At 40.9% G+C, this 25709-nt stretch overlaps 1 protein-coding gene across 3 annotated transcripts in view; it reads right to left on the bottom strand.

The window, feature by feature from the left end:
* Window positions 1-25709, bottom strand: part of LMBR1 (limb development membrane protein 1) — a 777013-nt gene that overhangs the window by 17093 nt on the left and 734211 nt on the right. For all 3 annotated transcript variants that reach the window (XM_053713821.1, XM_053713820.1, XM_053713822.1), the window contains exons 15-16: window positions 12318-12384; window positions 6689-6850 (exon numbers count right to left, since the gene is read on the bottom strand). In XM_053713821.1, the coding sequence (XP_053569796.1) occupies window positions 6689-6850; window positions 12318-12384 (229 nt within the window). The remainder of the gene's footprint in view (window positions 1-6688; window positions 6851-12317; window positions 12385-25709) is intronic.

Raw genomic sequence — 25709 nt, forward strand, 5'->3', positions numbered from 1 at the left:
AGCAGCATACAAGAGACTCAGCTGGCTGTCACGAGAAATTAAATAACTTCAGCGGGTACAATAGAATACAGGTAAGCTGACACTGGCACAGCAGGATACAGGATACTCAGCAGGCACAGGATACCCGGCAGGTACTGTTGGAGAGGCTGTCACAGGATACCAGGTAAGTACAGCAGGATACAGGTAAGCTGACACTGGCACAGCAGCATACAGGATACTCAGTAGGCACAGGATACCCAGTGGGTATTGTTGGTGAAGCTGTCAAGGGATACCAGGTAGGTGCAATGGGTACAGCAGGATTCAGGTAAGCAGTACAGGAACAAGGTAAGTATCAGCGTGAAGCCCATAGGATACAGGGAACCAAGGTAAGTAGAAGGTGTACTCCTCAATAACTCAGGTAATGGGCTGAGTGGATATATATAGGAACTCCCACACCTGTATCCATTTAGACGTACGTTCCTGTAATTATGCGCAGGGGATTGCTGCAGGTAAGTCTCTGACAAGCACAAGTCCAAGGAGAGCAACACACTGTAGACCAGGGGATTGGTTGATAAATCTGCATTCCACCTCAGGGGACAGCTCCCACTGGGGGATTTTAACTTTTCAGCTTATCTAGTTTCTTTGATTCTGTCCAAAAAGTACTATGAGGGGGCTTATGGGTCTCAGATTGGTTAGAGAGCCCCTATCAATGATGTGAAGACCAGAGCACTTCATATGTTATACATTCTCTTATCTAGGGAAAAAACAGAATTTATGTTTACCTGATAAATTACTTTCTCCAACGGTGTGTCCGGTCCACGGCGTCATCCTTACTTGTGGGATATTCTCTTCCCCAACAGGAAATGGCAAAGAGCCCAGCAAAGCTGGTCACATGATCCCTCCTAGGCTCCGCCTTCCCCAGTCATTCGACCGACGTAAAGGAGGAATATTTGCATAGGAGAAATCATATGATACCGTGGTGACTGTAGTTAAAGAAAATAAATTATCAGACCTGATTAAAAAACCAGGGCGGGCCGTGGACCGGACACACCATTGGAGAAAGTAATTTATCAGGTAAACATAAATTCTGTTTTCTCCAACATAGGTGTGTCCGGTCCACGGCGTCATCCTTACTTGTGGGAACCAATACCAAAGCTTTAGGACACGGATGAAGGGAGGGAGCAAATCAGGTCACCTAGATGGAAGGCACCACGGCTTGCAAAACCTTTCTCCCAAAAATAGCCTCAGAAGAAGCAAAAGTATCAAATTTGTAAAATTTAGTAAAAGTGTGCAGTGAAGACCAAGTCGCTGCCTTACATATCTGATCAACAGAAGCCTCGTTCTTGAAGGCCCATGTGGAAGCCACAGCCCTAGTGGAATGAGCTGTGATTCTTTCAGGAGGCTGCCGTCCGGCAGTCTCGTAAGCCAATCTGATGATGCTTTTAAGCCAAAAAGAGAGAGAGGTAGAAGTTGCTTTTTGACCTCTCCTTTTACCAGAATAAACAACAAACAAGGAAGATGTTTGTCTAAAATCCTTTGTAGCATCTAAATAGAATTTTAGAGCACGAACTACATCCAAATTGTGCAACAAACGTTCCTTCTTTGAAACTGGATTCGGACATAAAGAAGGCACGACTATCTCCTGGTTAATGTTTTTGTTAGAAACAACTTTCGGAAGAAAACCAGGATTAGTACGCAAAACCACCTTATCTGCATGGAACACCAGATAAGGAGGAGAACACTGCAGAGCAGATAATTCTGAAACTCTTCTAGCAGAAGAAATTGCAACCAAAAACAAAACTTTCCAAGATAATAACTTAATATCAACGGAATGTAAGGGTTCAAACGGAACCCCCTGAAGAACTGAAAGAACTAAATTGAGACTCCAAGGAGGAGTCAAAGGTTTGTAAACAGGCTTGATTCTAACCAGAGCCTGAACAAAGGCTTGAACATCTGGCACAGCTGCCAGCTTTTTGTGAAGTAACCCAGACAAGGCAGAAATCTGTCCCTTCAGAGAACTTGCAGATAATCCTTTCTCCAAACCTTCTTGAAGAAAGGATAGAATCTTAGGAATTTTTATCTTGTCCCAAGGGAATCCTTTAGATTCACACCAACAGATATATTTTTTCCATATTTTGTGGTAGATTTTTCTAGTTACAGGCTTTCTGGCCTGAACAAGAGTATCAATGACAGAATCTGAGAACCCTCGCTTTGATAAGATCAAGCGTTCAATCTCCAAGCAGTCAGTTGGAGTGAGACCAGATTCGGATGTTCGAACGGACCTTGAACAAGAAGGTCTCGTCTCAAAGGTAGCTTCCATGGTGGAGCCGATGACATATTCACCAGGTCTGCATACCAAGTCCTGCGTGGCCACGCAGGAGCTATCAAGATCACCGATGCCCTCTCCTGATTGATCCTGGCTACCAGCCTGGGGATGAGAGGAAACGGCGGGAATACATAAGCTAGTTTGAAGGTCCAAGGTGCTACTAGTGCATCTACTAGAGTCGCCTTGGGATCCCTGGATCTGGACCCGTAGCAAGGAACCTTGAAGTTCTGACGAGAGGCCATCAGATCCATGTCTGGAATGCCCCACAATTGAGTAATTTGGGCAAAGATTTCCGGATGGAGTTCCCACTCCCCCGGATGAAATGTCTGACGACTCAGAAAATCCGCTTCCCAATTTTTCACTCCTGGGATGTGGATTGCAGACAAGTGACAGGAGTGAGCCTCCGCCCATTGAATGATTTTGGTCACTTCTTCCATCGCCAGGGAACTCCTTGTTCCCCCCTGATGGTTGATGTACGCAACAGTCGTCATGTTGTCTGATTGAAACCGTATGAATTTGGCCTTTGCTAGCTGAGGCCAAGCCTTGAGAGCATTGAATATCGCTCTCAGTTCCAGAATATTTATCGGGAGAAGAGATTCTTCCCGAGACCAAAGACCCTGAGCTTTCAGGGGTCCCCAGACCGCGCCCCAGCCCACCAGACTGGCGTCGGTCGTGACAATGACCCACTCTGGTCTGCGGAAGCTCATCCCCTGTGACAGGTTGTCCAGGGACAGCCACCAACGGAGTGAATCTCTGGTCCTCTGATTTACTTGTATCGTCGGAGACAAGTCTGTATAATCCCCATTCCACTGACTGAGCATGCACAGTTGTAATGGTCTTAGATGAATTCGCGCAAAAGGAACTATGTCCATTGCCGCTACCATCAAACCTATTACTTCCATGCACTGCGCTATGGAAGGAAGAGGAACAGAATGAAGTATTTGACAAGAGTTTAGAAGTTTTGATTTTCTGGCCTCTGTCAGAAAGATCCTCATTTCTAAGGAGTCTATTACTGTTCCCAAGAAGGGAACCCTTGTTGATGGAGATAGAGAACTTTTTTCTACGTTCACTTTCCACCCGTGAGATCTGAGAAAGGCCAGGACAATGTCCGTGTGAGCCTTTGCTTGTGGAAGGGACGACGCTTGAATCAGTATGTCGTCCAAGTAAGGTACTACTGCAATGCCCCTTGGTCTTAGCACCGCTAGAAGGGACCCTAGTACCTTTGTGAAAATTCTTGGAGCAGTGGCTAATCCGAACGGAAGTGCCACAAACTGGTAATGCTTGTCCAGGAATGCGAACCTTAGGAACCGATGATGTTCCTTGTGGATAGGAATATGTAGATACGCATCCTTTAAATCCACCGTGGTCATGAATTGACCTTCCTGGATGGAAGGAAGAATTGTTCGAATGGTTTCCATTTTGAACGATGGAACCTTGAGAAACTTGTTTAGGATCTTGAGATCTAAGATTGGTCTGAATGTTCCCTCTTTTTTGGGAACTACGAACAGATTGGAGTAGAACCCCATCCCTTGTTCTCCTAATGGAACAGGATGAATTACTCCCATTTTTAACAGGTCTTCTACACAATGTAAGAATGCCTGTTTTTTTATGTGGTCTGAAGACAATTGAGACCTGTGGAACCTCCCCCTTGGGGGAAGCCCCTTGAATTCCAGAAGATAACCTTGGGAGACTATTTCTAGCGCCCAAGGATCCAGAACATCTCTTGCCCAAGCCTGAGCGAAGAGAGAGAGTCTGCCCCCCACCAGATCCGGTCCCGGATCGGGGGCCAACATCTCATGCTGTCTTGGTAGCAGTGGCAGGTTTCTTGGCCTGCTTACCTTTGTTCCAGCCTTGCATTGGCCTCCAGGCTGGCTTGGCTTGAGAAGTATTACCCTCTTGCTTAGAGGACGTAGCACTTGGGGCTGGTCCGTTTCTGCGAAAGGGACGAAAATTAGGTTTATTTTTGGCCTTGAAAGACCTATCCTGAGGAAGGGCGTGGCCCTTGCCCCCAGTGATATCAGAAATAATCTCTTTCAAGTCAGGGCCAAACAGCGTTTTCCCCTTGAAAGGAATGTTAAGCAATTTGTTCTTGGAAGACGCATCCGCTGACCAAGATTTTAGCCAAAGCGCTCTGCGCGCCACAATAGCAAACCCAGATTTTTTCGCCGCTAATCTAGCCAATTGCAAAGTGGCGTCTAGGGTGAAAGAGTTAGCCAATTTGAGAGCATGAATTCTGTCCAAAATCTCCTCATAAGAAGAATCTTTATTGAGCGCCTTTTCTAGTTCATCGAACCAGAAACACGCTGCTGTAGTGACAGGAACAATGCATGAAATTGGTTGTAGAAGGTAACCTTGCTGAACAAACATCTTTTTAAGCAAACCCTCTAATTTTTTATCCATAGGATCTTTGAAAGCACAACTATCTTCTATGGGTATAGTGGTGCGTTTGTTTAGAGTAGAAACCGCCCCCTCGACCTTGGGGACTGTCTGCCATAAGTCCTTTCTGGGGTCGACCATAGGAAACAATTTCTTAAATATAGGGGGAGGGACGAAAGGTATGCCGGGCCTTTCCCATTCTTTATTTACAATGTCCGCCACCCGCTTGGGTATAGGAAAAGCTTCGGGGGGCCCCGGGACCTCTAGGAACTTGTCCATTTTACATAATTTCTCTGGAATGACCAAATTCTCACAATCATCCAGAGTAGATAACACCTCCTTAAGCAGGGCGCGGAGATGTTCCAATTTAAATTTAAATGTAATCACATCAGGTTCAGCTTGTTGAGAAATTTTCCCTGAATCTGAAATTTCTCCCTCAGACAAAACCTCCCTGGCCCCCTCAGACTGGTGTAGGGGCACTTCAGAACCAATATCATCAGCGTCCTCATGCTCTTCAGTATTTTCTAAAACAGAGCAGTCGCGCTTTCGCTGATAAGTGGGCATTTTGGCTAAAATGTTTTTGATAGAATTATCCATTACAGCCGTTAATTGTTGCATAGTAAGGAGTATTGGCGCACTAGATGTACTAGGGGCCTCCTGTGTGGGCAAGACTGGTGTAGACGAAGGAGGGGATGATGCAGTACCATGCTTACTCCCCTCACTTGAGGAATCATCTTGGGCATCATTTTCTCTAAATTTTGTGTCACATAAATCACATCTATTTAAATGAGAAGGAACCTTGGCTTCCCCACATACAGAACACAGAATTTCACCACAGTGTCTTAAAGCCTTAAAAGTATTGCACACCAAATTTGAAAGCTTTAACTCTTAAAATAACGGAACCGGAGCCGTTTTTATATTTAACCCCTTTACAGTCCCTGGTATATGCTTTGCTGAGACCCAACCAAGCCCAGAGGGGAATACGATACCAAATGACGCCTTCAGAAAGTCTTTTCTATGTATCAGAGCTCCTCACACATGCATCTGCATGTCATGCTTCCCAAAAACAAGTGCGCAATAGAGGTGCGAAAATGAGGCTCTGCCTATGATTAGGGAAAGCCCCTAGAGAATAAGGTGTCCAATACAGTGCCTGCCGGTTATTTTACATAATTCCCAAGAATAAAATAATTCCTCAAAGCTATGAAGTATAAAATATGCTTATATACCAATCGTTTCAGCCTAGAAAATGTCTACAGTCTTAAAAGCCCTTGTGAAGCCCTTTTTTTCTTATGTAATAAAAATGGCTTACCGGATCCCATAGGGAAAATGACAGCTTCCAGCATTACATCGTCTTGTTAGAAATGTGTCATACCTCAAGCAGCAAAAGTCTGCTCACTGTTTCCCCCAACTGAAGTTAATTCCTCTCAACAGTCCTGTGTGGAAACAGCCATCGATTTTAGTAACGGTTGCTAAAATCATTTTCCTCTTACAAACAGAAATCTTCATCACCTTTCTGTTTCAGAGTAAATAGTACATACCAGCACTATTTTAAAATAACAAACTCTTGATTGAATAATAAAAACTACAGTTAAACACCAAAAAACTCTAAGCCATCTCCGTGGAGATGTTGCCTGTACAACGGCAAAGAGAATGACTGGGGAAGGCGGAGCCTAGGAGGGATCATGTGACCAGCTTTGCTGGGCTCTTTGCCATTTCCTGTTGGGGAAGAGAATATCCCACAAGTAAGGATGACGCCGTGGACCGGACACACCTATGTTGGAGAAAAGTAACTCAGTAGGCTTGGGGAGTACTGAAAGTATTGAGTGGAGCAAAGCTCTAGAATGTATGGATGTTTTTCCTCCTCCTAGTGGACAGGAAACTATATGTCTATGTGATAAATATCATGGACTCTCACCATCCTATAAAAGAAAACAAGGTATGATTAGTGTAGGTATATTATAGAATGACATTGGTATTACAAAAAAAATCACAGAAGTAACATTTTACCTATTGCCTTTAAAAGTTCTTCCCGGACAGCTGAAGTAAATTTTCGGACTAAGCACAACGTTGTCGCAATAGCAAACAACAAATTGTATGCTACAACAATATAAAAGTTTCCCAGCCAATTGAATCTTCCAAAGTCTCCCAGCAAATCAAACCTGGTGATCCCTATAAGTAAAGTACAGAAACAATGAAAATTAGATCCATAAGTAACACATATTTAGTATTAGATTAAATTTAAAAAAAATACTAGGCACAAGCGTTCTTCCTGTATTAGCATTAGGAAGGAGAGTGCAGAGGAAACTGAATGGTACTATTTGTGCAGTCTCAATTGGCTGTACTGCCTACAGTTTGAAATATAAAAAAGTAGGTGATGTGGAGGCTGCCTGAGAGTCTCTAACTCTAACACTGAGTCTCTGATAAAAGTTATTAATTAACAAGGCACCACACTATATAACTAATACCACTTTTAAAGGCAAAGTAAACCTATTTAAAAAATAAAAAAAAATATGGTTTACTGTTCATCTAAGTAAACCAGAGGCACACATTTTTTATTTATTTTTATTTATGGAGGGCCAGTTTCTAAACGTGGGATCGGCTGCTGGACATTTTGCATTATTTGTACAATTATGCTAGATATACCACTTCAAAATACAATTTGATTATAATTACATTGTTAATTAAAAATTAGTAAGGAAATTAGTTACTAGTAATTCATTTAACTAAATATTATTAAAATGAGTTTGTACTAATGCAAAACACAGAAAAAACCTAAATGGGTTGAATTGGCCTATTGGCCATATTTTGGATGGTCCTGCATTGGCTTCTGATATTGAATGTACTCCATAATGGCACTTAGGTCAAGAAGTTGGCCAATCATTCTGGTATCTTTGAACTAGGATTGGTTGGTGTTTTTCAACTTAGCTTGACTATTGGGTTTCATGGATTATTTGGAGAGTGGCTTGCTAGTGGTACATTACTCACTTTGTCTATATTATGAATTCCAGAAATACAATAGGAAGGTTTCCCTAAAGAATATGCCACATATTGGTACATAAACAAATTAAAGGAAATGTAACCACCTGAGGCCCTTGTGAAATTGGGATGTATTCCAATGATTTACCATGTAGATACAATTTAATCCATTACAGAAATCTCTATATTAGGGAAAGTCTAGTAAACTCTCTGATTTACCAACAACAGATGTTTAACAGATTTAGAAAATATATAACATTAAATTAAATTTAATAAAAAAAAGTAATTGTTTATTTTGTCCCCTTTCCTGTAGTTTAATTTTGAAAATTGAGGGCTTTCCAATTCCTGGTAGAGATGGATGTTCAAACTTCAGAGTTAAAACTTCTATAATATTTTTTACAATCATTAGTTGTACGCTTAAAGGGACACTGAACCCATTTTTTTTTCTTTTGTGATTCAGATAGAGCATGACATTTTAAGCAAGATTCTAATTTACTCCTATTATCAATTTTTATTCATTCTCTTTGTATCTTTATTTGAAATGCAAGAATGTAAGTTTAGATGCCGGCCCATTTTTGGTGAACAACCTGGGTTGTCCTTGCTGATTGGTGGATAAATTCATCCACCAATAAATAAAGAGCTGTCCAGAACCTGAACCAAAAAAAGCTTATATGCCTTTTTTCAAATAAAGATAAGAGAATGAAGAAAAATTGATAATAGAAGTAAATTAGAAAGTTGCTTAAATTTGCATGCTATTATCTGTATCACGAAAGGAAAAAAAAATTTGGGTTCAGTGTCCCTTTAAAGAAACTTTTAAAACTTTCATAATTCAAATAGGGCATGTAAATTTAAACAACTTTCCAATTTACTTTTATCACCAATTTTGTTTTGTTCTCTTGGTATTCTTAGTTGAAATCTAAACTTAGGAGGTTCATATGCTAATTTCTTAGACCTTGAAGGCCGCCTCTAAACTAAATACATTTTGACCGTTTTTCACCACTAGAGGGTATTAGTTCATGTGTTTCATATAGATAACATTGAGCTCATGCACGTGAATTTACTTAGGCGTGAACACTGATTGGCTAAAATGCAAGTCTGTCAAAAGAACTGAAATAAGAGGGCAGTCTGCAGAGGCTTAGATACAAGGTAATTACAGAGGTAAAATGTGTATTAATATAACTGTGTTGGTTATGCAAAACTGGGGAATGGCTAATAAAGGGATTATCTATCTTTTAAAACAGAAATTCTGGTGCTGACTGTCCCTTTAAGTGACTCATTTATATGTTTCCCTAATTGGCTTCAGCAAAGGACGACACGTGGGTTATAACATGCTTGCTTTATGGACACTACAATATTACACACTAAACTAATATTTTAAAACCTACATCTGCCTATTATTCTCAGACAAATGTTTTTATGAATGCACCATTTTATCTATAATTTTTTTAGGATTTAATGTTCCTTATTATCTCTAATTGGGAAATTGACAAACTCACATTTTATTTGTCAGCAAGTCTGGATACAGATTTGTGTGTGAATCTGTATAGCTAGACTTGCTGACAAATCCCAATGAGATTTTCACAAGCTTGTGCTACTACAATCCCTTCAGTTAATAGCCTGGACAATTTCAGGGGGATCCTGGGCATCAGAGGGCCTTTTGCCAGCAGCTAAACTCTTACTACAAGACGCCTGGGCCTCAAGCACTCATAATTGTTATTTATCATCATTTCAGAAGGCCATGAGTTAAAGGGACACTGAACCCAATTTTTTTCTTTTGTGATTCAGATAGAGCATGCAATTTTAAGTAACTTTCTAATTTACTCCTATTATCAATTTTATTCATTCTCTTGGTACCTTTATTTGAAAAGCAAGAATGTAAGTTTAGATGTCGGCCCATTTTTGGTGAACAACCTGGGTTGTTCTTGCTGATTGGTGGATAAATTCACCCACTAATAAACAAGTGCTGTCCATAGTACTGAACCAAAAATTAGCTGGCTCCTTAGCTTAGATGCATTCTCTTTCAAATAAGAGAATGAAGAAAAATTAATAGGAGTAAATTAGAAAGTTGCTTAAAATTGCCTGCTCTATCTAAATCACGAAAGAAAAAAAATTTGGGTTCAGTGTCCCTTTAATAATCCCCCATAGGAAAACATATTACAGTGTGCAAATTAATGAAAGCCCCTTTTCCTCTAAATATTCCTAATTTTGGGAAATCAATTTAATTTTAAATTTGTTTTTAAATTGGCCTCAAAATTAATCTTTGTGTCCATAAAGAGTTAACTTGTAAATTAGCTACTTTATTGTGTCTTATCTTACAGACGTGTTTCTGATGTTAAGGCCATTGACTATTGCTCTAAACTGCTTACTCCTCAAGTTGTTTTTTTCGAATGTACGTAGAACTAAATATACGACCTCCTCCATATTCCTCACTTTCCTGAACAACGTCAGCTGTGTGTGACCCTATGTTTACTGACACTGAACAACACAATGTTTTATTTGTATGCAGATTTAGAAGTGAGCTCTTTATAACAGTGCATAATCACGGAATGCTGAAGTTGCGGCGTATGTTCTACCTATATCTTAAACATACTAGAATAATTGAAAGATCAAATAATTTGAAAAGACTTTGATTATTTTTTCTGCTTGCTTTTCCCATCATGGTTAGTCCAGTTCACACTTTGATTCTTTATTTTTATTTAAGGGATTTTTTTTTTTAATACTGGGAGACTATGAATCTGTTTAATGCATTTATGCCCTTTCATCTATTCAGAACCAAAAGGCATAACATGTAGTGCAATGCAATGCATGATATTCTGCAAAGCACCACATGACTCACTGTACTTTAATGCAGTCTATTAATCCTGTTTGGACAGCTGTGTCTGAATTTGTCAGCTGCATTCTAATTGTTCCTTCCCTTTTTTCCTTCTATTTTATTCTTTTATTTATCTCTATGGCAAACTATTCAAGAATGTAATTTGTTAGGCTAGAAAGAAAAAAAAAAGTAGGCTTCACAATTAATTTGTTTACTTAGTAACAACAATCGTACCCAGCAAGCATCCTCTCTCTCAATATCCAGTGTACATTACCACCAAATGTTACCACAAACCCTACAGAGTACAAGATAAGCTTTAGAAACAGTGTATTAGCTTAAGTGACACATACATTCTGTTCTAGTTCGCACACTATTTTACACAGACTTATTCATTAACATTGTTTGTAGTGAGAATAAATAAAAATGCAAATCACAGAATGCTTAGTCCAATATTTTGCCATCATGCAAATCCCCTAATCACCTTAAAGGGATATGAAACGCAAAACATTTTCTTTTGTTTTTCAGACAGAGAATACAAAAAAAAAATTTTTTTTTAAAGTTTTCAATTGACTTCTATTAACAAATTTGCTTCTTTCCAATGGTAATACCTAGGTAGGCATCTGCAGCACTGCATGGCAGGAAATAGCGCTGCCATCTAGTTCTCTTGCAAATGGTTAACATTTTTGCAAAACTGCTGCCATATAGTGCGCCAAAAATACGTCCCTGCTTTTCAACAAAAGATACCAAGAGAAGGAAGAAAATGTGATACTTGAAGTAAATTAGAAAGCTGTTTAAAATTGCATGCTCTATCTGAACCGTGAAAGAAAATTTGGATTTCCTATCCCTTTAATAAAAAAATGAAGGGAAAAAAATATTTTGCATAAATTGGCTACCGATTTGCAGCATTTTGAAGAAAACCTTACAGGATTTGCTTGTTAGCCTTTCCAGGGAGCGTGGGACAAGCTCACAAAAGTACAAAATGCAAGAAGTATTTAAAAAGGGACAGTAAACACATTGAGCTTTTTATATAAAATGTTCTGTTATGCTGCTATATTACTTTTTATGCAATTCAGCTATGAAAATTGGATTTTCTAATTCACAGGACTGTAAATTCACCCTGCAGAATTATCAAGGCTAACCTTGCTACACATATTTCCCTAATTAGCTTCAGCAAATAACTACAAAATAATGCTTGTTTTACTAACATCATGACTGTGGCAGGCCTTGGCGTCTGCAGACTGCTTTCCAGATTAGGAAATAAGTTTGGCAAATGAAAAACAATTACAGCAAGCAAGTTGTTAATTTGTATAAAATGTTTAGAGTTGTCTGATATGTTATTCTATAGCAAGGTACCTTAATTACAAGGTGTTAAGTGTTCGTTTAATGCTCAGGCTATAAACTTATCATAAGGTAATTCAAGAATATCTGGAATATGTATATCTACTCCTGTATCTTGTGAGTTCACTTAAAGGGCCAGTAAAGTTAAAATTAAACTTTTATGATTCAAACAGAGCATGCAAATTTAAACATATTTTCAAATTGCATCTATTATCAAATTTGCTTTACTTTCTTTGTATCCTTTGTTGAAAAGCATACCTAGGTAAACCGTGAAAGAAAATTTGGATTTCCTATCCCATGGTTTATAATTATTTTATTTTGAAATAAATAGTAATGAAAAAGTCTGGATTTAGGGATTTGTACCTATACTTTTTTGTTTTTTCTATTGCTAGTCTAGGCTTGTCCTACCTTAAAAGACTGGCTGCAAAACGTGTGGGCTGTCAGAATCATGTACTCCCCAACCTCCAGAACTGAAGAACCATAACAAATATTAATGTTCGCAGGACATACCTAATGTTCTTGACATGACAGGCAATGCAGAGCTCAGAACTAGGATCGAGACACAATTACCAATTATCTGTTACAATACAAAAGAAAAGAACATACAAATTACAATTTTATACGAATTACAAATTTGTATAACATTTCTTGTCATTTACAGCAGCAATTTCATCTCAGCTTTTGCACCGTGAATCATCATTAATCCTCCAAATGCTACATTACAGACAATATTTTTTTATTTTGAAACCAACATGAAATACAAAAACATAATTTATTCTTACCTAATAAATTATTTTCTTTCTTGGTGAGAGTCAACGATTCATTACTGTTGGAAATGTATCACCTAATGTTCAACAAAGTAGCAGCACCACTCGGTCAAATAGTGGTGTTGCTACCTTTTTGAACATTTGAAGCTATCATTTGGGGTATATATAGAACCCCTGTAGCAGGCACCTGATCTCAGTAAGTGATGGGCAATTTTTTCTTAGAAATGTATCACCTGGCCATCAGGAGGAGGCAAAGACACCCTACACTAAGAGCTTTAATATCCGTCCTACTTCCCTGACCCTCCCAATATTATAGCCAAGAATAGGAGGAAGAAGAAAGATAGTAGGGTAAAGAGGTGCAAACCAGAACTACCGCCAGTAGGAGAATTGGGCGGGTTCGTGGACTCTCACCACCAAAAATGAAAGGAATTTATCAGGTAAGAATAAATTATGTTTTCTTACTTATGGTAGTGAGAGTCTACGATCCATTCACAAATACCCAAGCTGTGGAGCCCACAAAAAAAAACGGGTGGGACAAAAAGGAAAGCCAGGCACCTATTTACCAGGAACTAAGGCCTGAAGAACCTTCCTGTCGAAAACTGCTTCAGCCAAGGCAAAAACATCAAAATGGTAGAAACAACAATATGTTGCAGCCTTGCAAATTTATTCTACTGATGCCTCATTCTTGAAAGCCCAAGAAGTAGACACAGAACAAATCAAATGTAATATGTAACAGCAGCAGCTGTCTTCCTCCAAGTAAGCTCTATGAATTAGAGACTCTTCAACCATGAAGCTAAAGTAACATAAATTGCCTTCTGACCCTTGCATTTACCTGAAAACAAAACAAATAAAGTGGAGGACTGCCGAAAGTCTTTAGTAGCCTGTAGATAAAATTGCAATGCCCTGACTATATCTAAATTGTGTAATTATGTCTCTTTCAAAGATTTCAGATTAGAAACATAAGGAAGGAACTTCAATTTTCTGGTTAATATTCAATGAAGAAACTACCTTAGGTAAGAAGCTGTAGAAAGTGTGTAAAACTACTTTGTCGAACACAGGTTCAGACAATCACAAGAAAGAGCCGACAACTCACAGACTCTCCTAGCCAAGGAAATAGCCAATAGAAACAAAACCTTACAGGATAACAGCTGTAGATCCAATGTATGCATAGGTTCAAAGTGAGGAGATTGCAAAACCCTTAGGACCAAGTTCAAATTCCATGTAAGAGAGATGGGCTTGATAACAGGACTGATTCTAACCAAGGCCTGAACAAATGCTTGAATATCTGGAAGACAAGCAAGCTTCCTGTGCAATAAAATGTGACCCTTTAGAATGCTTGCCGATAGACCCTTGTCTAAGCCATCTTGAAGAAATTGTAAAAGTCAGGGAATCCGAACAAAACATAAATTATGCTTACCTGATAATTTCCTTTTCTTCTGATGGAAAGAGTCCACAGCTGCATTCATTACTTTTGGGAATTAAGAACCTGGCCACCAGGAGGAGACAAAAACACCCCAGCCAAAGGCTTAAATACTCCTCCCACTCCCTTAACCCCCCAGTCATTCTGCCGAGGAACAAGGAACAGTATAAGAAATATCAGGGTGAAAGGTGCCAGAAGAATAATGACGCACCACATAAAATTACGGGTGGGGAGCTGTGGACCCTTTCCATCAGAAGAAAAGGAAATTATCCGGTAAGCATAATTTATGTTTTTCTTCTTAAATGGAAAGAGTCCACAGCTGCATTCATTACTTTTGGGAAAACAATACCCAAGCTATAGAGGACACTGAATGCCAAGATGGGAGGGTACAATAGGCGGCCCATACTGAGGGCACCAGGCCTGGACCTCTACCCAATAAAAAAACTCCACTTCGTCCGAAGCTGAGAAAAAGAGGAAAAAGCCCCAAAGACACTGACTCACAGTCAGTCCAGAAGCCAAACTAGAGACCGCAAACTGACTCGACTGAGCCAACAGTCCTCCAGGAGACACCGTCGCCCAACAGACGGTCCCCCACCGCTCATCCTCCAAAAATGAAGGAGACACCAGCCGAAACTCCCAAGGGGAAAGGAGAACCAAGGAAACTGCAAGGTCCCCTAATACAAAAAAGAAACACCTCCACGAGTGAGCCCAGCTCACAGAGACCCAAAGGGGCAAGGAGGCCATGCCTATACCAAGCGAAACCCGTGATATGACCGGGCACAGAGACAGAAAGACGTCTCTCCAACATCCTGAAAGCAAGGAATGCCACTGAAGAGGCAAAGTCCTCCCAGTGTCTGACCATAGAATAAAAAAGTATTCACCATGAAAAAATGTGTAATACACCCAGGTGAAACCCCTAAGTTTGAGAACACAGAGTGCATAACAGGACGACACAGAGGGTATGTTAGGGTGCCAGGAATCAGACAGACGAGAAGTGCAAAAATAATCACACCTTTATTAATAGCAAAAAATAATAAAAAGTCCACAAGTCAAATAACAAGCCAGGAGTCAAAACCAGAGCTGGTAGTCAGATGAGCAGAGTCAGGAGCCAAAGCAAATAGTCAGACGAGCCGGAATCAGGAACAAGGAAAACAGCAGAGTCAGGAACAAGCCAGGGATCAGGAACTAGGAAGGACGTCAGGCAGCCAGGTAATACACAGGAACTCTCACAAACAGGTCTGAAACAACGCAAAGGCAAAGCATACTGAACAGAGGCCCTTTAAATAATAAGTGATGACATCACAATTCTGAGACTGCATCCTGTCTCACACGGATGATGCACACCAGTCTGGCCATAAAAGGAAGTGCAGGAAATGAGCAGCATCCTCCACAATGCACCATAGTCAGCAAGAGAGGTGAGTAAAATAGCTGCCAGCAGCACATGGCAAACAAAACAGGGAAAAAACCCTGACAGGGTACTTGCAAGGAGGAAGAAGCAGTCAAGCAAGAAACAGACCTCAAAAGCAAGCCCCAGACAGAGGGCACGCTCCAGGCAACCTAAGTTGCTGGACCTACACACAGGTCCCTAAAAAGGGGAACATCAAAACTCAATCGAGGCCCCCCGAGAAGAGGGAATACCCTCAGATCCAAAGGAAGAGTAAACCCTCTTCAGAAATCAATGGAGCAAGTTGAAAGGAAATCTATACCCTAGCAGACTGAGCTAACAGGATAGACTCAACAAGGCTCACACATCCAGAGGAGACTGCGACCGAACGCAGTGCCCTAGACCGCTTGGCCATCCTGACCTGCAGACCCACTCCCAGCTGGACCAACCCAGCCACAGGAATCCAAGACAGGGGAACAAAAAAATTCTGAAACAGTTACAGGAACGAGCATAAGGATAACACAGCCATCCCCACAGACTACAAGTACAACCCGACTCTGAAAACAGACAGCAAGGACAAAGACCTAAGGATCTATCAAAATAAAGGCCCAATAAGTCTGACTTGGAGCCAGGGGGAACCCTTCCCACCTTTCCGCCTCCCATCCAGGAGAAGCCCCAAGCAAGGACTATCTCCATGTCACCTTTCCGCCTCTCCAGGGAGGAGAATAACCCTAAGGAAAGGGATGATGCTGGAAGGGCAACAACTGTACTCAAGGCCCCAAATCACTGGCTAATGGGAAGAGAAATTCCCAACACAGATGTTCGACCCCCTACAATTAGCTTGCCAAGCAGAGGCACAACCAACCCATTCACCTGCAGAGCAGGGAATCCATGGGAACACTGGCAAGCTGACCAGGGGAATGCAACCCTAAGGCCCACCAGAAATTGGACATCCAGCGCCAGTAGGTGGGTATTAACCAACAACCCTTGAGGCACAAGCCACACCACTAACCACCAGATGATGGTGGCAAAGAGTTAAAAATACTCAGAAAACATGGCCAACCATGACCAGGTTAGGTAGATGGACCAAGGATATAGCCCAAGTTTCCACTACCGTGGAACACCCCGACCAGCCCTTAGATCCAAGATTCCAAAACCACCCAAAACTGGGTCAGGAAAAAGCCCAAGCAAAGCTGCAGCAACCGGAAGTCTCAGGGAGAAAAACAAGTCCGGGCACCTAATAGTTCAGGCAAACCTTACCCTAGAACTAAACACCCCAGCTGGCTAAAAAGCAGACACAGGGGATACGGATGCATATCCAGTGAATCCGGATAGCAAGAGAACTGGAAAGCCCTGACCAAAGGAAGGAACCACCCCTAGCTAAAGTCCAACGCTCCAAGAAGCAAGGTTAGAAGTCGTATGAAGATACTTCTCAGGGCCTCAGGACAACCAAGGGATACCTCGAGGTAAAAAAATTAGCAGGATTAGTCTCCCTATCACCTCTGCACAAGCAGAGGACACAAGGAAGAGAAAGGCACTAAGCCTATCCAGCTCCGGAAAACCCAGAGCTAAACAAAGTACCCGCAGGGAACAACCATCACCCGGAAACACATCCCTAAAAGGAGATCCAACTCACCCGGAGACAATGGAAGAAGACCCAAAGGTCTCATAACTCAGACAGACAGTACCCATCAAAGAGTAAGAGCTGTATCTAGATACACTATAAACAGCTTACGCGTAAACCTGCAAGGTGTCAAGAGCTGCAACTGGTTCCAAACTGACAGCTATCCTGTACAAGCTGTTGGATCAAGCCCAAAAGTACAAATCCAGAGAAAGAAGGCCAAACCGCTCAACTGCGGTAAGGGGCGCGAAGCCCTCCAATCCTCCACCACATAAGGGAGGAAAACTAAGTTCTGATAAAATCAGATGTCAGATAGAATGATCCCCTGCCTGGCAATCTATGACTGAAGACTACAAGGACTGAAATAATCCTTCCCGCCTCACGGACCCACAGGTCCTCTCGAATGCTTAGTTGAACATGAAAAACAATAACCTGAGCACTCGGAGCTTCTACCGAACCAGCCGCGCAGAACAGCGCCACGTGTCTGAACATCCGCAAGACCGAACATGTCAAAAACAACTTCCGAAGAAGTAACAAAGAGTATCAATCCCAGAAGGTTCCCGAAGGAAACAAAAACAAATAAAAGACATCCCATCGGATAAAATTAAAATATAAGGCAACCTGGAGGTTAACGCCCAAAAAGACACAGGCCTACCCGCAGGACCAGCAAAACTGAGCCCTATCTTTCAAAAACACTGGGAAAGATTTCAAACAAATGACAATCAGGGGATTACTTCATACCCACATGTCTAATGAGGTGCACCATTCGAATTAGCAGACTGAAATTCCCTGTATCTAGCAACGATAGGTTCATTAGATAACTGAAAAATACGTCTGAGCAATACTTGAAGGCGCACAATTCTGTAATGAAAGGTACAACACTCAGGGACAGTTACACCCGCGGGAGACTGTAGAGGCCCTCCCCAAGGCGGAAGGCCCGGGACAATAGGGCACGAGCACATTCTCAAAGAAACTTCTGGACTCTGCAGCTGAACAATCGCCAACATTATGTGGAAACGAAAACGTGCTGCAACCTCCGGGGGGGGGAACACGCCACCCTGCATGGAGAAATCAGAAACTGGGTTACCCGCATGTGTAGAAGTATGTATTGGTAGGGAACTCGCCTCTCTGAGGACAGGACCCCCAGAGGAAGATGGCTCAGCAATCCCTTGATTCCACGAGCCCGAGGAACCAGGCGCTCTGAAATGGCATAAGGAACAAAACTGGTTGACATGTGTCAACGAGGCCAATCCAGATTCGTCACCGGACACAGAATCTGAAATCAAAAGAGTCTTGTATCAGAATCCTCCGTAACTGAGTCTGAAACAAGCACAGTCTCAGCATCAGAATCCTCCATAACTGGATAGAGGAAATATCAATATGGACTAAAGTATGAAAAAACATAATTTATGTAAGAACTTACCTGATAAATTAATTTCTTTCATATTGGCAAGAGTCCATGAGCTAGTGACGTATGGGATATACAATCCTAACAGGAGGGGCAAAGTTTCCCAAACCTCAAAATGCCTATAAATACACCCCTCACCACACCCACAATTCAGTTTAACGAATAGCCAAGAAGTGGGGTGATAAAGAAAGGAGTAAAAAGCATCAACAAAGGAATTTGGAAATAATTGTGCTTTATACAAAAAATCATAACCACCACAAAAAGGGTGGGCCTCATGGACTCTTGCCAATATGAAAGAAATTAATTTATCAGGTAAGTTCTTACAAAAATTATGTTTTCTTTCATGTAATTGGCAAGAGTCTATGAGCTAGTGACGTATGGGATAGCAATACCCAAGATGTGGAACTCCATGCAAGAGTCACTAGAGAGGGAGGGATAAAAATAAAAACAGCCATTTCTCACTGAAAAAAAAATTCCGCAACCCAAAATATAAGTTAATTCTCATTAAATGAAAAAACTTAAAACATAAGCAGAAGAATCAAACTGAAACAGCTGCCTGAAGAACTTTTCTACCAAAAACTGCTTCCGAAGAAGCAAATACATCAAAACGGTAGAATTTAGTAAATGTATGCAAAGAAGACCAGGTTGCTGCTTTGCAAATCTGATCAACTGAAGCTTCATTCTTAAAAGCCCACAAAGTGGAGACTGATCTAGGAGAATGAGCTGTAATTCTATGAGGCGGGGCTTGACCCGACCCCAAATAAGCTGAATGAATCAAAAGCTTTAACCACGAAGCCATGGAAACGGCAGAAGCCTTCTGACCTTTCCTAGAACCAGAAAAGATAACAAATAGACTAGAAGTCTTCCTGAAATCTTTAGTAGCTTCAACATAATATTTCAAAGCTCTTACCACATCCAAAGAATGTAAGGATTTCTCCAAAGAATTCTTAGGATTAGGACACAAGGAAGGGACAACAATTTCTCTATTAATGTTGTTAGAATTCACAACCTTAGGTAAGAATTTAAAAGAAGTCTGCAAAACCGCCTTATCCTGATGAAAAAAAAGGAGATTCACAAGAAAGAGCAGATAATTCAGAAACTCTTGTAGCAGAAGAGATGGCCAAAAGGAACAACACTTTCCAAGAAAGTAGTTTAATGTCCAAAGAATGCATAGGCTCAAAGGAGGAGCCTGTAAAGCCTTCAAAACCAAATTAAGACTCCAAGGAGGAGAGATTGATTTAAAGCCAGGCTTTATACAAACCAAAGCCAGTACAAAACAGTGAATATCAGGAAGCTTAGCAATGTTTCTGTGACATAAAACAGAAAGATCAGAGATTTGTCCCTTCAAGGAACTTGTAGACAAACCCTTATCCAAACCATCCTGAAGAAACTGTAAAATTCTAGGAATTCTGAAAGAGCGCCAAGCGAATTTATGAGAAGAATACCATGAAAATAAGTCTTCCAAACACGATAATAAATCTTTATAGAAACAGATTTACGAGCCAGTAACATAGTATTAATCACTGAGTCAGAGAAACCTCTATGACTAAGCACTAGGCGTTCAATTTACATACCTTCAAATTTAATGATTTGAAATCTTGATGGAAAAATGAACCTTGAGACAGAAGATCCGACCTTAATGGAAGAGGCCAAGGTTGGCAACTGGACATCCGAACAAGATCCGCATACCAAAACCTGTGAGGCCATGCTGGAGCTACCAGCAATACAAACGACTGTTCCATGATGATTTTGGACATCACTCTTGGAAGAACTAGAGGCGGGAAAATATAAGCAGGTTGGTAGAACCAAGGAAGTGTCAACGCATCCACTGCTTCCGCTTAAAGATCCCTGGACCTGGACAGGTAAAGATCCCTGGACAGGTACCTGGGAAGTTTCTTGTTTAGATGAGAAGTCATCAGATCTATTTCTAGAAGACCCCACATCTGAACAATCTGAGAAAACACATCTGGATGGAGAGACCACTCCCCCGGATGTAAAGTCTGACGGCTGAGATAATCCGCTTCCCAATTGTCTACACCTGGGATATGTACCACAGAAATTAGACAAGAGCTGGATTCCGCCCAAGAAAGTATTTGAGATACTTCTTTCATAGCTAGGAGACTGTGAGCCCCACCCTGATGATTGACATATGCCACAGCTGTGATATTGTCTGTCTGAAAGTAAATGAACGGTTCTCTCTTCAACAGAGGCCAAGGGGCATATGTATCAAGCTCCGTATGGAGCTTGATGCCCCATGTTTCTGGGGAGTCATCAGACTCGCCAGAAACAGCAGTTATGAAGCAGCGGTCACAAAGACCGCTGCTCCATAACCTGTCCGCCTGCTCTGAGCAGGCGGACAGACATCGCAACAATACAACCCAATCGAGTACGATCGGGTTGATTGACACCCCCCTGCTGGCGGCCTATTGGCTGCGAGTCTGCAGGGGGCGGCGTTGCACTAGCAGCTCGCCTTATTCACCGAAGTCTGGCGGACCTGATCCGCAGTGGCGGATCAGGTCCGCTAGACTTTCATAACTAGAGGCCCAAGCCTGAAGAGTCCTGAAAATTGCACGGAGTTCCAAAATATTGATTGGTAATCTCGCCTCTTAAGATTTCCAAACCCCTTGTGCTGTCAGAGATCCCCAAACAGCTCCCCAACCTGAAAAGACGTGCATCTGTTGTGATCACAGTCCAGGTTGGACGAACCATAGAGGCCCCTAGAACTATACGATGGTGATCTAACCACCAAGTCAGAGATAGTCGAACATTGGGATTTAAGGATATTAATTGTGATATCCATGTATAATCCTTGCACCTTTGATTCAGCATACAAAGCTGGAAAGGTCTCATATGAAAACGAAAATATGAAATCATCGTGTCCGATGATGCAGTCATGAGACCTAAAACTTCCCTGCACATAGCTACTAAAGGGAATAATAGAGACTGAAGGTTCCGACAAGCTGAAACCAATTTTAATTGTCTCTTGTCTGTTAGAGACAGAGTCATGGACACAGTCTATCTGGAAACCTAAAAAGGTGACCCTCGTCTGAGGAATCAAGGAACTTTTTGGTAAATTGATCCTCCAACCATGTCTTTGAAGAAACAACAGTAGTCGATTTGTGTGAAATTCTGCAGAATGTAAAGACTGAGCAAGTACCAAGATATCGTCCAAATTAGTTAACACCGCAACACCCCGCTCTCTGACAACAGAGAGTAGGACACCGAGAACCTTTAAAAAGATTCCTAGAGCTGTCGCTAGGCCAAAAAGGAAGAGCAACAAATTGGTAATGCTTGTCTAAAAAAAAGAGAATCTCAGAAACTGAAAGCAATCTGGATGAATCGGAATATGAAGATATGCATCCTGTAAGTCTATTGTGGGCATATAATGCCCTTGCTGAACAAAAGGCAGAATAGACCTTATAGTCACCATTTTGAAAGTTTGTACTCTTACATATCGATTCAAAATTTTTAGATCCAAAACTGGTCTGAATGAATTTTCTCTCTTTGGGACAATGAATAGATTTGAATAAAACCCCAGACCCTGTTCCTGAAACGGAACTGGCATGATTACCCCAGATAACTCCAGGTCTGAAACACACTTCAGGAAAGCCTGAGCCTTTACTGGGTTTGCTGGAATGAGTGAGAGAAAAAATCTTCTCACAGGTGGTCTTACTCTGAATCCTATTCTGTACCCCTGAGAGACAAAATTCTCAATCCAATGATTTTGGACTGAATTGCTCCAAACATCTTAGAAAAAACTTAACCTGCCCCCTACCAGCTGAGCTGGAATAAGGGCCTCACCTTCATGCGGACTTGGGGGCTGGCTTTGAGCTCTTAAATAGCTTGGATTTATTCCAATTTGAAGAAGGCTTCCAATTGGAAACAGATTCCTTGGGGAAGAATTAGGTTTCTGTTCCTTATTTAAGAACGAAAACGGTTAGAAGCGTTAGATTTACCCTTAGATCTTTATCTTGAGGCAAAAAAACTCCCTTCCCCCCAGTGACAGTTGAAATTATTGAATCCAACTGTGAACCAAATAATTTATTACCTTGGAAGGAAAGAAATAGCAATCTGGACTTAGAAGTCATATCAGCATTCCAAGATTTAAGCCACAAAGCTCTTCTAGCTAAAATAGCTAAAGACATAGATTTAACATCAATTTTGATAATATCAAAGAAATGGCATCACAAACGAAATTATTAGCATGTTGAATCAAGTTAACAATGCTAGACAAATCATGATCCGATACTTGTTGCGCTAAAGTTTCCAACCAAAAGGTTGAAGCAGCTGCAACATCAGTCCAAGAAATTGCAGGCCTAAGAAAAAGACCTGAAAATAAATAAACTTTCCTTAGACAAGATACAAGTTTCCTATCTAAAGGATCTTTAAAATAAATACTATCTTCCATAGGAATAGTAGTACGTTTAGCAAGAGTAGAGATAGCCCCATCAACTTTGGGGATCTTTTCCCAATACTTCAATCTAACTGCTGGCAAAGGATATAATTTTTAAAACCTTAAAGAAGGAATAAAAGAAGTACCAGGACTATTCCATTCCTTAGAAATCATATCAGAAATAGCATCAGGAACTTGAAAAACCTCTGGAATAACCACAGGAGGTTTCTAAACAAAATTTAAACGTTTACTAGTTTTATTACCAAGAGGACTAGTCTCCTCAATATCCAATATAATCAACACTTCTTTAACAAAGAACGAATGTACTCAATTTTAAATAAATAAGTAGATTTGTCAGTGTCAATATCTGAGGAAGGATCTTCTGAATCAGATAGATCCTCATCAGGGGAGGATAATTCAGTATGTTGTCGGTCATTCGAAATTTCATCAACTTTATGAGAAGGTTTAAAAGACCTTTACATTTATTAGAAGTACATTTATTAGAAGGCGGAATGGCAGACAAAGCCTTCTGAATCGATCAGCAATAAATTCTTATAAATTCACAGGTATATCTAGTACATTAGATGTTAAAAGAACAGCAACAGGCTGCATGTAAGCATGACAACTTATTACAAACCACAGCTGGAGATATAATCTCCACAAGATTACAACAAATGTTCTTAGCTTTGGTAGAACTGTTATCAGTCAGCAGAATTCCAACAGTGATTTCCGAGACAGGATCAGATTGAGACATCTTGCAAATGTAAGAGAAAAAAAACAACATATAAAGCAAAATTATCAATTTCCTTATATGGCAGTTTCAGGAATTGGAAAAAAATGCAAATTGCATTGCCCTCTGATAGAGAAAAAAGGCAAGAGGCATATAGGAATGGGGTTTAAAATAATGAAAATATTTGGCGCCAAGTATGACGCACAAACAGAGAATTTTTTTTGACGCTAACAATATCCGGGAATGACACACTCGCGTCATTGAAGACGCAACCTTGTGAAAGGACTCGTCGTCGACAAAGATACCGGAAATGACGAATTTGCGTTATTGAACGTAACTTTGCACCAAAAAAATTGTGCGCCAAAAATTACGCAATATAGTTTGGCATTTTGTGCCCTCGCAAGCCTAATTCTGCCCGCGAATTTAAAATGACAGTCAATTGAAAAAGACTACACCCAAGGTAAGAAATACACTTTCCTAAAAAAAAAACTACCAAAGTAAACGGACGTGCATCTCCAGAGCTCCTCATCTATAATTTTATATAGTGTAGTTATTTGTGTATAAGAGACCTCCTTTCACATATTATCTTGGATACTCATTGTACCTACATTCCCATCCATGCATGGAGAAAACTGAACCTGAGCTACGCAGAGGAACTTCTCCTAGAGCCGGTGTCAAGCGCCTCAATATAGAGGCGCGAATCGCCATTTTGGATTAGAATGGAGTTTCTAGACGGATGGGAGGTTAAGATGGAGCAATTACTTCAGACCTTCTACTGGGAGCTAAAACATGACCTGATCGCTTTGGGAGACAAGCTAGCAGTGCTACTTCCTCACCGGCCACTAGTCCGAGACGCATTTGAGCCTACAGCCCACTCTCCTTTACAAAGCCCCACGGACGCTACATTAGCTCCTACAGATGGACCCGCTGCTGGATCTGACCCAGAGGAGCTACCTGACAGTTCCCAGCGCGACATCCTAGACTCCAACACGAAGAGGAAATCTACTGCGGGCTCATTCACTCTGACCGATAATGGTTTAGAACTCACTCACACGGAACAACCCGAGTGGCCTGGCCGCACCACACAGCCCCTGAGTCATCAACTATTTGTCGGGAATTCCTATGTCCCCTACTATGAGTATAAAGATAGCTGCTATGTATATCTCACCTATGGATGGCTGTGCAGCGCTTGGAATAGGAACTGCTTCATTGGGGACTACCCTAGTGCTGCGCCTTATCAGAGCACTCTCTGCGCTAGCAGTGCTCTCTCAAAAGATCCGAATCAGCGATCGAGGTGGCTGTGGGACACAGGACAGTCAGCATATACTAGATGTGGTGCACAGACTGGGGTTGGCTAGTCTGCCTGAGTTCCCTGTTATTCAGGTCTCAACCTGACAAATAAATAATTTATGGGCAGTCCGGACACCATGATGGACATTACTGCTCTCTGAAATACTTATTTGAGGGGGTATAAACTTTTTCTCTATGTTTAAGCTCTTCAGCATCTGGCTGTTCTAATATGTGGTCCTCAGAGGTGTTTCTGCATATGACGATTTTTACCACTATTTTAAAGATACCTCACACTCTAGTATGATAATATCTATAACCACCTAATTCCTAGCTCACTATGTTGTATGGTTACTTTATCCCCACTTAAGGGGCTTCAATTTGGGATGCACATCCATATAAGGCTACTAAGCTGCTTCTGCAAATCATTATATAGTAAACCCTCATTGTAGCTTATGTTTAACTGGTACATGTTTGAGCATTAATGACTTCAAAGTTTGTTTTTCTTTTTCTTTTAAATGCTTAGCTTTCTCTCTCTTTTTTTTTTTTTATGTGTTGAATTGCTATATGGGCATGTAAAAAGTTCTAGATGAGATATAGGGCACAAAATATATAGCTGGCAGTTAATGCTTTAGGCATCATTTGCCCCCATCATGGTTATAAGATAAACTACTTTAGATACTCCTACCACACACTCCTCTTGCTGTGGGACAATCTGTAAATTATCAGTTATTTAGTTATAGAGCACTCCAGCATATAAATTATGAGCGTTATAATCCTTGAGATTAATCTTTACCCTGCACTAGTTTATTTTTTTAAATACTCCAGTTTGTACTCTTTAACTAGCTAAAGAACAGGATGTTTCTAGTTATGACAATATCTTCACTGCTGA

This window comes from Bombina bombina, chromosome 5 (assembly GCF_027579735.1).
Source record: "Bombina bombina isolate aBomBom1 chromosome 5, aBomBom1.pri, whole genome shotgun sequence".
Lineage (NCBI taxonomy): Eukaryota > Metazoa > Chordata > Amphibia > Anura > Bombinatoridae > Bombina > Bombina bombina.